This window comes from Helianthus annuus, chromosome 8, assembly GCF_002127325.2.
Source record: "Helianthus annuus cultivar XRQ/B chromosome 8, HanXRQr2.0-SUNRISE, whole genome shotgun sequence".
In the NCBI taxonomy this organism is placed as follows: Eukaryota; Viridiplantae; Streptophyta; class Magnoliopsida; order Asterales; family Asteraceae; genus Helianthus; species Helianthus annuus.
Genome location: NC_035440.2, coordinates 32,382,724 through 32,397,784, shown reverse-complemented (window position 1 = coordinate 32,397,784; position 15,061 = coordinate 32,382,724). Strand labels below are relative to the sequence as shown.

Sequence of the window (15,061 nt, the reverse complement as noted above, 5' to 3'; positions counted from 1 at the left end):
AGGAGAAACCCATAACAACTAAATTACCAGCTAATTAACAATATGTCCCATACCATAACTTATCAAAATAAAACAGTTATTACAGACATAGATATCTCAAGACAAATCATTATTCCGACAACTCAAAATATTAATTGTTTGTTTCTAGACTCTTCCTAACTTGTTTCCACATAGCAAGCATCCTAGCATCTCAAACACCTATCACATACGTTAAAATAGAGATCAATACACATAGTGTAAGGTTGAGCATACAAGTTTTACTAGTATAATAGTAGCGAAAGCGAGTTTACGCATAACTAGCATGTAACACGTAGTAACGCGAAGCAAGTAGGTTATCGACAATGAAATATGCACAGACGTGACTGCGAGTTGTAGAGTGCCCAACACATATCACCACTTTGACACATGAAGAAATACCCTTAGCAACCCCCGTCCACGACAGGTGCTGAGTCCAAACTATAGTACTGTCGTTGCTAAGGTGTCAGGCAACAATCACTGTGTAAACATAACATACAAGCATTCATCGAATAACACGTATAACATGCGACAGCGGTTAGCATATAAAATGTGTTTGCGTTGTGTGATCGATGTGATTTAGTATAAGTAATGTATGTAACACCCAAAAGTGTGTAAAGCAAAACGGGATCGAGTATACTCACAGATTGTGTTTAGTAAATAAACACTCTCTTGGAGTGACCTGATGGCATGCGCTGAAGTTTTGTTATGAAGTCCATAGTTATACTCTCCCATTTCCACATAGGGATCTCGCGTTGCACGAGTAAGCCAGAGGGTCTTTGTTGTTCGGCCTTGACTTTCGAATAAGTCAGGCACTTCGAAACATAGACAGCGATAACTTTCTTCATTCCTGGCCACCAGTACCGTTGACGAAGGTCATGGTACATTTTGTCGGCGCCAGGATTAATGGAATATAGAGACTTGTGCGCTTCAGTCAACAATATATCTCGAAGGTTATTGCGACTTGGAATCTAGATGCGATCAAAATAGTTGTAGATACTGTTTGTTTTGGTGACAAAGTGTGTGATTCGGCACCACACTTCTTCATTTCCTCTCGCATGGTATCTTCCACGAAGCAGGCGTGTTGGGCATCATAAATCAAGGCTTCGAGGTCATGATGGGCGTGAGTATTACGAACGCTATGCAAATAGCTTCGTCTGCTTAGAGCATCGGCCATAACATTCGCTTTGCCAGGATGGTAATGAATCTCACAGTGGTAATCATTAAGAAGTTCTACCCATCGGCGTTGGCGCATATTCAGTTCCTTTTGGTTAAGGATGTGTTGTAGGCTCTTATGGTCGGTGAAGATCACACACTTGGCATAGTAAAGGTAGTGTCGCCAAATCTTCAACGCAAAAACAACTGCACCAAGCTCGAGATCGAGATCGTGGGTTGTGTAGTTTTTCTCGTGGATCTTGAGCTGATGAGACGCGTAGGCGATAACCTTGTCTCGTTGCATGAGAACACAACCGAGACCGAGATTCAAGGCATCACAATAGACTACGAAGTCATCGTTTCCGTCGGGTAAAGCGAGAACGGGGGCATTGCAGAGCATTTGCTTCAGAGTTTGAAAGGCTTGCTCTTGTTCGGTTCCCCAAACAAAAGGCTTGTCTTTATGCGTCAGAGAAGTAAGTGGAACGACGATTTTCGAGAAATCAGCGATGAATCGACGGTAATAACCCACCAATCCGAGGAACGAGCGAACTTCGGATGGAGATTTGGGCGTACCCCAACTCTTAACAACTTCAATCTTCGCGGGATCGACGTGAATACCTTGACTATTGACAATGTGACCGAGGAACTGAACCTCCTCCAGCCAAAATTCACACATGGAGAACTTGGCATAGAGTCGATTCCCTTGGAGCAATTCGAGAACCAAGCGTAGATATTGCGCGTGTTCGGCTTTCGACTTGGAATAGATCAGGATATCAGCGATGAACACGATGATGAAGCAGTCGAGAAAGGGTTTACACACGCGATTCATCAGATCCATGAAGACTGCGGGTGCGTTGGTTAAACCAAAGGGCATAACAACGAATTCATAGTGGTCGTATCGAGTACGAAAAGTGGTTTTAGGTATATCTTCCTCTTGAATGAGCAACTGGTGATAACCTGAGCATAAGTCGATCTTTGAGAAAAATGTAGCACCTTGTAACTTATCAAATAAATCATCGATTCGAGGCAAGGGATAGCGATTCTTGATAGTCAGCTTATTCAACTCCCTAAAATCGATGCACATCCGGAACAATCCGTCCTTCTTTTTGACGAAAAGGACTGGTGCGCCCCAAGGAGAGGTGCTAGGGCGAATGAAGCCTTTGTCAAGCTATTCCTGGAGTTGACTCGAGAGTTCGCGCATTTCAGACGGAGCGAGGCGATAGGGAGCTTTAGCAACAGGATTTGCTCCAGGAATGAGATTGTGTGTGTAAAATGCAACATATACATTACATCAAATGAGGCATAAAACTAACTGTTTTTTTAGTATTAATGTTGGAAAAAGTATGCTTTTGTCTTCTTTTTGTATTTTCAGGATTAAATGAGCGTAAATGAACAAAAGGAGCAATTATGCAGCAAAATTTAACATAATTACAAGAAAAGGAATAAACATGGCATGCACGGCCCCTCGATAGCATCTTCCCAAGCAAAAACAAGTGAACAGAAGGCTGAACACGGCCCCGTGCCCAGCGGACACGGGGGCGTGGTCAGATGTTTGTAGAAAGGACAAAGCTATAGAAGCTTCTATCCCCGACACGGGGGTGTGCCCAGCTCAACACGGCCGTGGTTAACGCTAAGATTCGCAGAATCCAAGCAAATCTTGATAGTACAAATACGCTTCTGCACACGGGGCTGTGCCCAGCGGACACGGGGGCGTGTGGAGCTAATGCAGACAAATTGCAATTAATGAAGAAAGAGAAAGTGGATGGACACGGGGCCGTGTCCGGGATTCTGTGTAGGCTATAAATAGAGGTGCTTGGTTCACTTCAAAGGCATCCCTTGGCAAACCACCTCTCTCCCACTTCACCCACACTCCACCACCATCACAACCCACATCTACCACCATCATCCATCATCCATCATAGAGTGTGTGTAGTAGTCTCGGGATCCAAGATTGATAGTAAGAGTTCTTGACAACCAAAGGCCATGTTTGCCTAAGTCTCTTACATCACTTGGTGAAGACAAGCATTTAGTGTAATACTTTTGATTTTTAATCTTTTCGCACTTTTTATTTGGTTCTGTATTAATGACTTTAATACCTAGTTTCTTATGTTGAAGGTGAAACTTCCTTATCATTTGTCCGTGGTGTCTTGGCATTATTTTACTGTGTATATAAAATAAAAGATTTACACCATTCATACCTCTACGGTCTATATAGAGATATGTTGGCTACCTGGTCGGGGGTTAAGAGAATGGTTTGGTAAGGTTCTTGCCTTGTTCAGTGTATAGATCCTGCAAGGACCTGGGTCAAGCTTACTAGGACCTCCTTCAATACCCACTGGTATTGGATGGCGGGGGTGCGAATGGTTTGATCCCCTCATATGTAAACTACTATTAATACATTAACCCGGCTACTTGGGATTGTATCCCTGCTGACTCAAACCACTTAGCCGAGGGTAACGTCACCTACAAAAGAGGGGCCTACCACATTTCGCATTAATAACTTAATTAATTATCTTTCAATATTCCGACCCTTTAGGATTGTATCCTTGCTGACTCAAACTACTGGGTTGAGGGTAACGTCACCTTCAAAAGAGGGGCCTACTATTATAACTAAGATAATCTCTTAAAAAGTGCAAAAGTGCGGAAATCATCAAAGGTTACACTAAAGGCGAGTTGGATCCAAGTGATTCATCTTGTCTATCTGTTTTTATTTTTATTTTATTTTTCATCATTTTTAGTTTTTATTTTCATGTTTAAAACCTTTTCTAAAACTTTTGATTTGATTAGACGTTGAGGATAAACCGGTACTAAAAGCTCTTGTGTCCTTGGACGACCTCGGTATCTTACCAACGTTATACTACGCTCACGATGGGTGCACTTGCCCATATGTGTGTTTAGTGTTAGTAAAATATCGTGTTTTATAAATTTAAAACTTGACTAAAGTGTTAAAAAGGGCTTAAAATATAAGTAAAAATATATCACGCTACACGCACATCAAGTTTTTGGCGCAGCTGCCGGGGACACATGGATTTTAAGAAAGTTAGAAATCAACGGCCTAATCGTTTTTCTTATTTTTCTGTTTTTTTAGGATTTTTTTTAAATTTTCAGTTTCTGCAGACCTCAGCACGGGGCCGTGCCTGGTCGGACACGGGCCGTGCCCAGCATCGTTACTGGCAGTTTTTATTTTCCGAGTTACAGAGAGTTGAGCACGGGCCGTGTCGGTGCAGCACGAGGCCGTGTTGAACTCTCCAGTAACAGGGATCCGGAAAACAATCACTGTAACTCCGACCACGGGCCGTGTTCATCTGAGCATGGGGCCGTGGTGAAACTTCTGATCGACATTCTTTTTGTTTTTATTGCAGGGCTTGGAACCCAGGCGTCGCACTTGAACTCTCTACGCAGTGTATGAGCTCCAGTTCCAGTAAAGACATAAAAGAACCTCTAGACGAACCCGAACGCTTTCTAAGAAAAAGACTTAAAGCTAAAAACCAAGAGAAAGTTTCGGGGGACCCACTTCCAATGGCGGATCAAGTACCCTCATGGATTACGACCCACTATAGGTAATCTTGGCGCGGCTATCAATGCGCCGAATGTCGATGCCAACAACTTCAAACTTCGGCCGCATTTGATCCAAATGCTCCAAAACTCCACAACTTCCTACGGGCTTGCGGACGAAGATCCCCATTTACATATTACCAACTTTTTCGAAATATGTGATACTTTTCGGATCAACGGAGCATCAAATGACGCTATCCGCCACCGAATGTTTCCGTTTTCACTAAAAGACCAAGCTAAGGCTTCGCTTAACACCCTCCCAGTTGGTTCGGTAAACACCTGGGATGAACTAGCACAAAAGTTTTTGTATAAGTATATCGCTCCTGCTAAAACGGCTAAATTAATGATTGAAATTAATACATACTCACAAGAGAACGGGGAATCCTTATATGATACTTGGGAAAGGTTCAAGGAGCTACTGAGAAAGTGTCCTCATCATGGTCTTGCGGTATGGCAACAAGTATCCACTTTCTATAATGGGTTGTTACCACACACAAGACAAACACTTGACTCTAGCTCCGGGGAACTTTTAGGTAATCGTCGCCCAAATGAAATTTACAATCAAATTGAGGAAATTGCTCAAGCCAATTTTCAGTGGCACACTCCCCGAGGCACAAAATCTATTGCCCCGGGTGCCCATAAGGTTGACGAAAGCACCTCTTTGCAAGCCCACTTTTACAATTTTTACTATTTTGGGCTGATATGAATGCTATCTTAAATATATGTCCTTTAGATAGATTTGAAGTAAATCTTAAATGTATAATGGCTGACAATAACGATTGACGACTAACATTCACTGTTATCATTATTGATGGAACCTATTTGCGCGATTGCATAGCACGTAATGATGGAGTCTTATGTCCGCATAAGCCTGCTTGGCTAAGTGTCCAATAGTTGATAACGGAGCTCAATTCACAACTGCATGTTTACATTGACGATTACATGCATGATTGATGTATAGTACGATTTAATACAAATTTTATACTTGTTTTTACCTAAAATGCTGTCTTGATGCTTTTACCTTAAACTAAAACTCACTCAGCATATAGTTGATGTTTTAGCATGCATTTTAGGTTGACAAGTATTTAGACTTGATAGGACGCCACGAGACATGGAATGAAGGCTACCCTACTCAAAAGACTTACATCACGTTGACCTTAGATGACCTATTTGTTTGATAATTGATTTATTAAAAATTTGTTGACTTGTTGTATAGGATGAATTGATGTTTCCATTGCTATTTGATGAATATTTTCAGTTTAAAAATTATGTTTTGATCCTTAAGATCCAACTCTGAGGTCTCTAGGGTTTACGACCTTACACCTGGCAAAGATTAACCATATTTACACAACTAGAAATTTGGAATTTTTTAACAAGGTTTTCTGTCACAAATGCGTAACAAAACCTTGATGTTGGAAAAAGCCCCGTCGGAAACCATTTGCTACGCATCTACTACACAATTTATAACACATTTCCGACAAAAATATGGCGTTAGAAATTTGTGACGCATTTCCTAAGCAATCCTAATTATCCAATTTAAAGTTTTGCAACGCAATTGTAACGTAAAACTAAAATAACTTGTAACGCATCTGTGACGGAATAATTAAAATAAATATAAAAAATTAAAAAAAATTAAATCGAGAAATCCAGTTTTCTATCTAAAAGATTACCAAAAAAATCATGAAAAATTTACAAAAACTGTTTTAAATTCAACATACTTCGAATATGTTTAAACCACATACTAAAATCATTTAACAAACTTCAAAAATCACCAATCTTTGTTTGAATCATCATTATCATTTGCGTGAGCATTCAAAGCATTCAACCTCTCAATAATCTTCTGCTTCCCTCTTCGCAAGTTAGCTTCTTAAGGTTGTACCTAAATCGATAAAGAAAAAAAAATATTTTAAAAACACAACAGCAGAGAGAACACGCCATATAAGAACATAAGACACCAAAACCCAAACCAAGCCTAAATTAGAACAGGACAAGTAAATGTATCCCGCGCTTCGCCGTGAACCAACTGTTTACAAACCGTGTAGCTACAAAAGAGGAGACCCATGAAACTCAAGATATAACAAAATATCAATTAACTAAAATCGAGTTTATTAGATATAGATTTACCTCCAATTGCGCCAATTTCTGTCGTCTTCTTTTACACTAGTTTCTCTTTCAAGGGGTTTCTCTCAAATTGCATACTTAAAGAAAACTGATCACTTGTTTAAAAATTGTCTTAAATCAAAAAGCGGCTTGGCTTTATGCCTCTCGACAATCATTCATGACATTTATTTATCTTAAGTAATAAGTAGAACCACGCGGACAAGAGAGATTGTTCATTTTTTAAAGTTGATTCACGATATCCGCCAAAAATCATGTTATAAATGTCTTAGAACTTACCTGTGTGGTTATGGTCTTACTCCCATTGATTCTCAAAAAAAATAAAGCTGGTAATACGAGGGACAACATCAAAATAAAAAGGACCAAACGCATTAAGTTTAAGCATTAGGAATGTACGATATTCAATTCTCACTCTTAAATGAGAGACCATGAGGTAATATGAGGGACTGCATCAAAATAAAAAGGACCAAACACGTTAAGTTTAAGCATTAGGAATGTACGATATTCAATTCTCACTCTTAAATGAGAGACCATGAGGTATCAGTTATCTGTGACCTACTGACCCCTACGCACACAACGTTGTCACTTGAGTAAGCACCCTAAAGGTTATAATATTTACATTCACTTCTACAAGTGTGATCTGTATTTAAACCTAATTGATGAAAAACTTGTTGTTTTCATAAGTCACACATCATAATAAGGTATGTTGAAACTTGCAAGCAGTATAGCTCCATTTACAAAACCTTCCATGAATTATAGCCTTCTCTCATCATCTCATGGTCTTTAACCTACCATTATTCTATATGTAGTCTTTCACTTCCTATAAATCCAAATACTATAATCAAGATCAAGCTGCATACATAACCTTTGAACATGCAAAATATGTAACCTTATGTATATTAAGATCACCAACACACAATTTTCACCATCTTCCAAAATATATTGATCAGTCCCTTAACCTAATAGCTCTATCATCACAGTAAGCATATAACTCCCTCTAAACCTAGGTAGAACAAACCACACACACTTCCTATAAATCCAGTTCTCAAATCTCAATACAACTCAATTGCCAAACATAAATGCAACAAAGATCAATACAATAAGATCATAAACCTAAATCGCGTTCAACAACTCCAATCAGATCTGAAGCAATTTAACCTAATCAATTAACTAATCAACGATCTACACCAAATCAAACACAAAATCACATTAAAAACACTCAGATCCAGAGACCTAAAAGTCAAAAACCTCACCTCCTCCATTCGCGAAGAGCAAAACCTTCTTCTCGCAGTTCACTAGGCGGAAACTGATCCTCGAAGAAACTGATCAACAGTATTCATCAAATCCTCCAACACACCACCAGACGACGACCTCACTGGAGCTAACAAATCCGAATTAATCTCCGACGAAGAACCAGTAGTCAAATTAGGCGATGAATTGTTGCTTTCGCGCTTCGAAGAGAGCATTAACCTGCTCACGGCGGCATCTACGTCGGCAACCTCCCATGAATCCGGCGAAGCTCTGTCTACTGAGTCCGCCATGCACCGCGGAAGCAGTGGTTGCGGTGGTGGCAGTTATTTAGGGTTTGAGTTATCCGAAATTTGAAATTATCAACAAACTGATCTATAGGTGATCTGAAATAGAGCATAGAACATGATGATTTTGAGGAATTTGATGCAGAAAACGATTGTGATTTGAGAGATTGATTGGAGAAGACGCTTAGGGTTTGAGTGCGTGTAAGGGTTACTGTGTATGGTCTACATCCGGTGATGATGAAAAGGAAATGGTAAAGTTATAATTTTACCCCTACACTGTTTGTTTTATTGTCTGGTGTTATAAAGAAGGAGATGAAGGTTAGTGACCCTATACTGTTTGTTTTATTGTCTGATGTTATAAAGAAGAGATGAAGGTTAGTGACACATCATTCGTCACGTAATCAGGTCCAATTTATTAATTATGTGCCACTTCGGATAAAATACAAACTTAGTTAGTAAAGATTTAACTGAGTGGTGCCAGCACAAACAAAAAGTCAAGTTGGGGGTGCCGGGTGTCAAAGTGTTAGTTGGGGGTGGCAACGGCCAAAGGTCGATAGTTGGGGGTGATAAAATCCAATAATTCTATCTTTTTATATGTATTTATTTGTTATTTATGCTTTGATGTATATAGATGTTTTGTATCTAATTAAAACTAGTGGGATTTACCCGCGCTACGCGTCGGAAACTTGGTGAGTGTCGGTTCAATTCGTTATGGTAACAACACTCGTTGTGGCAACCGAAAAAGAACCAGAAAAATATAGATTTGATATGCCTAAAAGATAGCAAAAGGTCTTCGAATTAATTAGCTTAAAAGGTCTCTTGGGTGTGTATGATGTGGGAATAAGAAAACTAATTAATGAATGGAAGGTTCTCTGTTATAAATGTGTCACAAATTATAACGCATTCGTAACGGAATACTTGAAATTACAATAAGTTAATTGGTTTTCGTAGGAAATACGTCACAAAGTAGTAATATGTATTTAAAATGGTAGATTAACTAATTAGTCGATATATTAAAAAAAATATCTGACAAATTTACAACAAAACTGTGACAAAATTAGATGTTTATGGTTTTTGTCACTATTGTGTAGCAAATTTGTTACAAATATTTGGGTTTTTATTGTCGTCATAAATGCGTCACAAATTTATATAATAACAATTGATGTTGATTCTTGTGAACAGTACAACATTTAGTACAACATTTGGGCAAACTTTGGAACTTATTTACGGTACTACCACCATTCTTTTTGGTTCAATTGAGAGAGACGGAACGACGATATTCAAATCCATTTGCATTTCTTCATCTAATTTCATTTATGTTGAGGATGATTAGACTCAAGTTCAGGAGAGAGAGAGAGAGAGAGAGAGAGAAAACGGAAGGGGATCCGGTGCCGTCGCCTTGCAACCCTGTTTCGGTGACCATCTTTGTCTTCTACCCCTTTGTTCCACCGGACACGGGTGTGATAGTCACCAGAGGCTGATATGATGGACTCAAACCAAAGCAGACCATGATGGTGCCGATGTTACCGGTAGCGCCTAGGGTTCCAGCAGAACTCCGGTGAGTTATATCTGTCGTGCATGTCCCGTTTAGGTGTAGATCGGCAAACGCCGTGGTACCAACAGTGTGGTAAGTTCCAACCATATTGCTTCGTTTACGACGACGTGAGCAACACTGGTTTCTGGCAAGTTAGATGCTTAGGAAATGAATCTTGGTTATGTGTTTAGGAAGTATTATAGAATTTGATGTTTTACCGCATACTCTGTGCTTCTTTAACAGTGGAAGAAAATCTTGGATAATTTGCAAGAGATGGTGATTGTAATATTAGAAAATAAACCAGGTGCACAACTATGTCGTATTTATTACATAGTCTGTAGTCATGTGTAATATTCCTGATAAATAAATGACATGGCTATGTTCATGATAGTCAGATACTCATGTGATTAAGGTTAGGCAAGTAGCGAGAGTATCAACGTATATTTAAGCACCGGTGAGATATACATTAGAATTGTTGTTACTACACATTTCAATGTGATGCGTATGGATATAGATCCGAATCGTCATCTCACAAGGTTGTTGGTCATTAGATAAGGTTGGATCAACACCTTCCCGTAACCACAACTGGTCGAAGTAAAGGTTAAGGCGAATTTGTGGCAATTTTGAGATGCATTATAAAGCTAACGAAGCCAATAAAAAAATTAAATACGATTGCGTAATAACCAAATTAAATAAATATTAATTAGTAAAATATTTAATATTACTTTTTGTTGAATACTTTTTATAATAGGGCGGACTACGAACCAATTGACCCGAAGAAGTATTTTCAACTTTCATGCAAGTCCAAGTGTGTTAGAGCTTGGCTCGGATATTAGGTTTGTCCTGTTAACCCTTGAATCGTAATTTAAAGTTTTAAATTGCTGGTATACTAATTGTTCAGTATTTGTTTTAAGCAAAATTGTCCTAAAGACTTATGATCAAGACACTTATCATAAAACACATATTTTTTTCTAGGGTCATTCAGATGGGATTAGTAGAAAATCAAGTAAGCTTTGATATGCTTGAAGAATATTTGGAGGCAAATCTTGAAGGAGCAAACTGGGGCCGAAGAGTTTTGGGTTTACAGATAATGCTTTATTTCAAGATTATCATGGGATTATATCTTTTAGAAAGTACAACCTTTTTACATAAATGTACAAACCCAAATTCTCATATGTACTTAACAGTGATCCAGAAGGTCGAAATTTTGATACTTGATTGTTTTTGACAATGGCAGGTTTCATGAAACAAGTGAGGGGAGGTAAAGCAAAATTCAACCCTGATAGAGTTGTCTTGACAGTTGGTGCAACCGTGGCTAATGAGCCTTTAGCCTTCATTTTGCCTGATCTTGTTGATGCTCGCTCAGACTACAACATCAGTTCAAATTGAATAAAATATCATCAATTAAGTTGTTAATGGCTTACATCAGTGATGTTAGCCCGTATTCGTGTGTTGTTGAAATGAATAGAAGTTATTTAACGTTGCTCCGTAGCTTGAATCAATACCTAACACAGCATAACTTAAACATCGCCAAATCCGCTGCGAAGCGCGGGTCTATTTACTAGTTTGTCACAATTTGTGACGCATTTTTTTCCGTAGCAAAATTCCGTAGTAAAATGGGCACTTTTCTAGTAGTGTTACTATTGAAAATTGGTAAGTAACTGATTAACATTACTTACATAAAATTATTTAAGCAATTTTACTAGTCAAATATGTCACAATGGGTTTAAGATGATCATAAACAAATATCTCATAGTTGACTTGTTGATATTTTTTAACAACAAACTAACCTTCTCAAAACTCATATACCTGCACATTTCATAATTTGAACCCCCAATCTCTTGAATTGAGAGGAGAAACCTTACCACCACACACTATGTCCCTTGGGACATGCTACTCATATTTATATTAACACATACTATGTGCTATTTGTCTCTCTTTCACGCGGTTCACTTCAAATTCACACTAGTACAAGGTATACATAACAATATTGGCTAAATGGACTTATCAATACGCTATACACATTTGTCATTGTCGTTACCATCACATGCCTAGGGTCATAGCCCTGGTTCAGTTGTCACATTATAATACATATAATACATATAGCTCAGCAAGTAATTTAAACACTATACAAAAGTACCTAGTTGAGAACTTACTTAGGAATGAAATACTCTTTTCTTCCTATAACTATAGCCCTGGATCCTTGTACCCCATACAAATGCATGATCTCATATTAGTTTTAAGTCTAGATGTCTTATACTACGCACTTTTACATGGTTTGAAAATGTCTCATCACATGTTTGTCAAACTTAATGAGAATTTATCTTCTATTATAAAACTATATTTATTCTCACATAAAAATACTACGTTGTCAAAATTAATGAGAATTTATCTTCTATTATAAAACTATATTTATTCTCACATAAAAATACTACATTGTATTTAGGTGCTAAAATAAAATACTGAGTTGCCTAGTATTTTAAATCTGAGAAAATATGATCATTTGGGGCTTTTTACCGTTAGAAAAAAAAAATTTAATTTACCTTTTCAAAAAGTAACGACCCTTTTTCAAAAAAAAAACCCAAAAACATCAATTTTTTTTTATAAATACAACCCAAATACCCCATTTTTTACCTACTTCAACCTCATCTCTCTCTCAACTTTTTATAAACTCTTTTACTTTTGTATAAATATTCTTTTACTTTTTACAATGGATCCATACAACCCGAACAACCCAAACCCGAACGTTTTTTCGGTGCCCAGCTACTATCCTTCAATGTTCTCGAACGCTTTCTCGCAATTTTCTGTCAAAGCTTTTGCGAGTTTTCAACAATCTTCGAACGCTTTTTCGAATATGCCACAAATGCAAGCATTACAAAACATGATGATGCGAAACCCGTTCAAGATGCAAGTACAATCTCAACAACCACAACCCGTTGAATCTTCTCAACCACTACAACCCGTTGAAGGCGACATTGAAGTCGTTCCAGAGACGAAACCCCAATCTTCTAAACGCAAAAAAGGAAAGCAAGTGGCGGTTGACCAAAATCAACCTTCGAAACCGAAGCCAAAACCGTGGACGAGGATCGAGGATGAGGCCTTAGCGCAGGCGTATATTAGCACATCCACACACCCCGTTGTCGGTATGTAAAGTTAAATTTTAATTTTTTTTAATATATACTTTTCAATAGAAATTTTAATTTTTTAATATATACTTTTGTTAAATATAGGTAACAACCAAACCGGCGAAGGGTTTTGGAAAGCGACATTATCAAAGTTCCTTGCGATCATGGAACAACGACATTATCGCGATGTCGACTCGATATATTCGAAGTGGCGAAAGATGAATCCGATTGTGAACCGGTTTGCGGCGAAATATAACAATTTATATACAAGTCATCGCCGTAGTAGGATGAACGATAAAGATGTTGTCAAAGCGGCGATGGATAAATACGAATCGTCGCATAAATCCGCTTTCCCACACATTCGGGCTTGGGAAGTTTTATGAACGTCCAACAAGTGGGCGCCGGTTCCAAATGATGTTGAGATGCTAAACGACAAAAAACCTCGGAGACCGGTAGTTTTAGTGGCAAGGGCTCAGACGCAAGATGTCAAATTAATATAAACGACGAGCCCGAATTTGACGAAGGAATGTACGCCGAACGAGAGGAGGAACGTCCCTCGGGCCGGGACAAATCAATAAAGGAGACAGCTACAAAAAAAGCCACAAAGGGGGGTGATCCGAAGATGGAGGCGTTTATGGCCCAATTCAAAGCGTACACGGAGGTCACGGCCTAAAAGGCAAAGGCGAAGGAACGCGTGGCGGAAGAAAAGGTTCGGCTAAACAAAGAAAAAAACGAACTAAAAGAATGGGATATAATGACAGTCGATGTTGAAAATTATCCCAAAGAAAAACGAGCTACTTTAAAAAAAAAATGCAAGAAAGAATCATGAAAAAGTATGAAAATTCTTAGGATTTTTATTTTTTTAGGTTATGTTTTTTTTTAACTTATGTAATATTTGGTTTTTTAATATTAATGAATTTATTTTTATATCTTATTTAATAAATGTTAAAAAAGTAGATGAAGTTAAAAAATTAAATAAATAAAGTTAGTGGGGTAGACTCATCTTCCATTTCCAATGTTTCTGAAGGACATCCTCAAAGAACTATGACGTAACACCTACGTGGTAGATTATCCTCCAAAAATAGGTCTCTATCATACCGCATAGCGGCAACTTCGAACATTGTTAATTTAATTAATATTTACCAATAAATATCATGACTTCAAGCACCAAAAATCAAAGAATAGGAAATGGTACCATTTAATGGAAAATTATCCCAAAGAAAAACGAGCTACTTTAAAAAAAATGCAAGAAAGAATCATGAAAAAGTATGAAAATTCTTAGGATTTTTATTTTTTTAGGTTATGTTTTTTTTTAACTTATGTAATATTTGGTTTTTTAATATTAATGAATTTATTTTTATATCTTATTTAATAAATGTTAAAAAAGTAGATGAAGTTAAAAAATTAAATAAATAAAGTTAGTGGGGTAGACTCATCTTCCATTTCCAATGTTTCTGAAGGACATCCTCAAAGAACTATGACGTAACACCTACGTGGTAGATTATCCTCCAAAAATAGGTCTCTATCATACCGCATAGCGGCAACTTCGAACATTGTTAATTTAATTAATATTTACCAATAAATATCATGACTTCAAGCACCAAAAATCAAAGAATAGGAAATGGTACCATTTAATGGAAATTTCAGCTTTAACCAATTAATTAATTAGTTTGACGAATCATTCCATATCTGTATACAGCATATAAGTACGTGGACGCTACTTTCTAGAATTGAAAATGGTCCCATTGAATGAAATCTTCAGCTTTAACTAAAATATATTAACAGGTTGATCATGTACGCACTAAATATAATTACTTGGTTCCAAATTGCAAGCAGGTCATCATCATCGTACTTAATATGCAAGTCCTATATGGATGCCATTAAACATGTATCAACAACAATATTATAAGATCCCTAATAATAGAGAAATATGAAATACGTACAAGTGAATTCTGTGTGAAAAGCTAGAACACGAATAATTTTATACCATTTCACACTATATATGCTAGTGGTTGACTAAGTTC

General features: G+C 37.6%; 1 protein-coding gene and 1 non-coding gene across 2 annotated transcripts; one reads left to right on the top strand and one right to left on the bottom strand.

The window, feature by feature from the left end:
• Positions 1–5,062: 5,062 nt before the first annotated feature.
• LOC118481413 lies at positions 5,063–5,169 on the bottom strand. Its single transcript, XR_004865620.1, has one exon. It is a non-coding gene; the product is annotated as a small nucleolar RNA R71 (small nucleolar RNA).
• Positions 5,170–12,622: 7,453 nt separating this feature from the next.
• Positions 12,623–13,420, top strand: LOC110918881. Its single transcript, XM_022163160.1, has 2 exons — positions 12,623–13,055; positions 13,143–13,420. Exons 1-2 carry the CDS (start codon positions 12,623–12,625, stop codon positions 13,418–13,420), a joined length of 711 nt encoding a protein of 236 aa, XP_022018852.1.
• The last annotated feature ends 1,641 nt before the right edge of the window (positions 13,421–15,061 follow it).

Bases quoted from the DNA above. Each gene is read 5' to 3' on its own strand.
- LOC110918881 (XM_022163160.1), top strand. From the start codon at position 12,623: ATGGATCCATACAACCCGAACAACCCAAACCCGAACGTTTTTTCGGTG. The intron at 13,056-13,142 runs GTATGTAAAGTT...TGTTAAATATAG, and splicing joins ATCCACACACCCCGTTGTCG to GTAACAACCAAACCGGCGAA.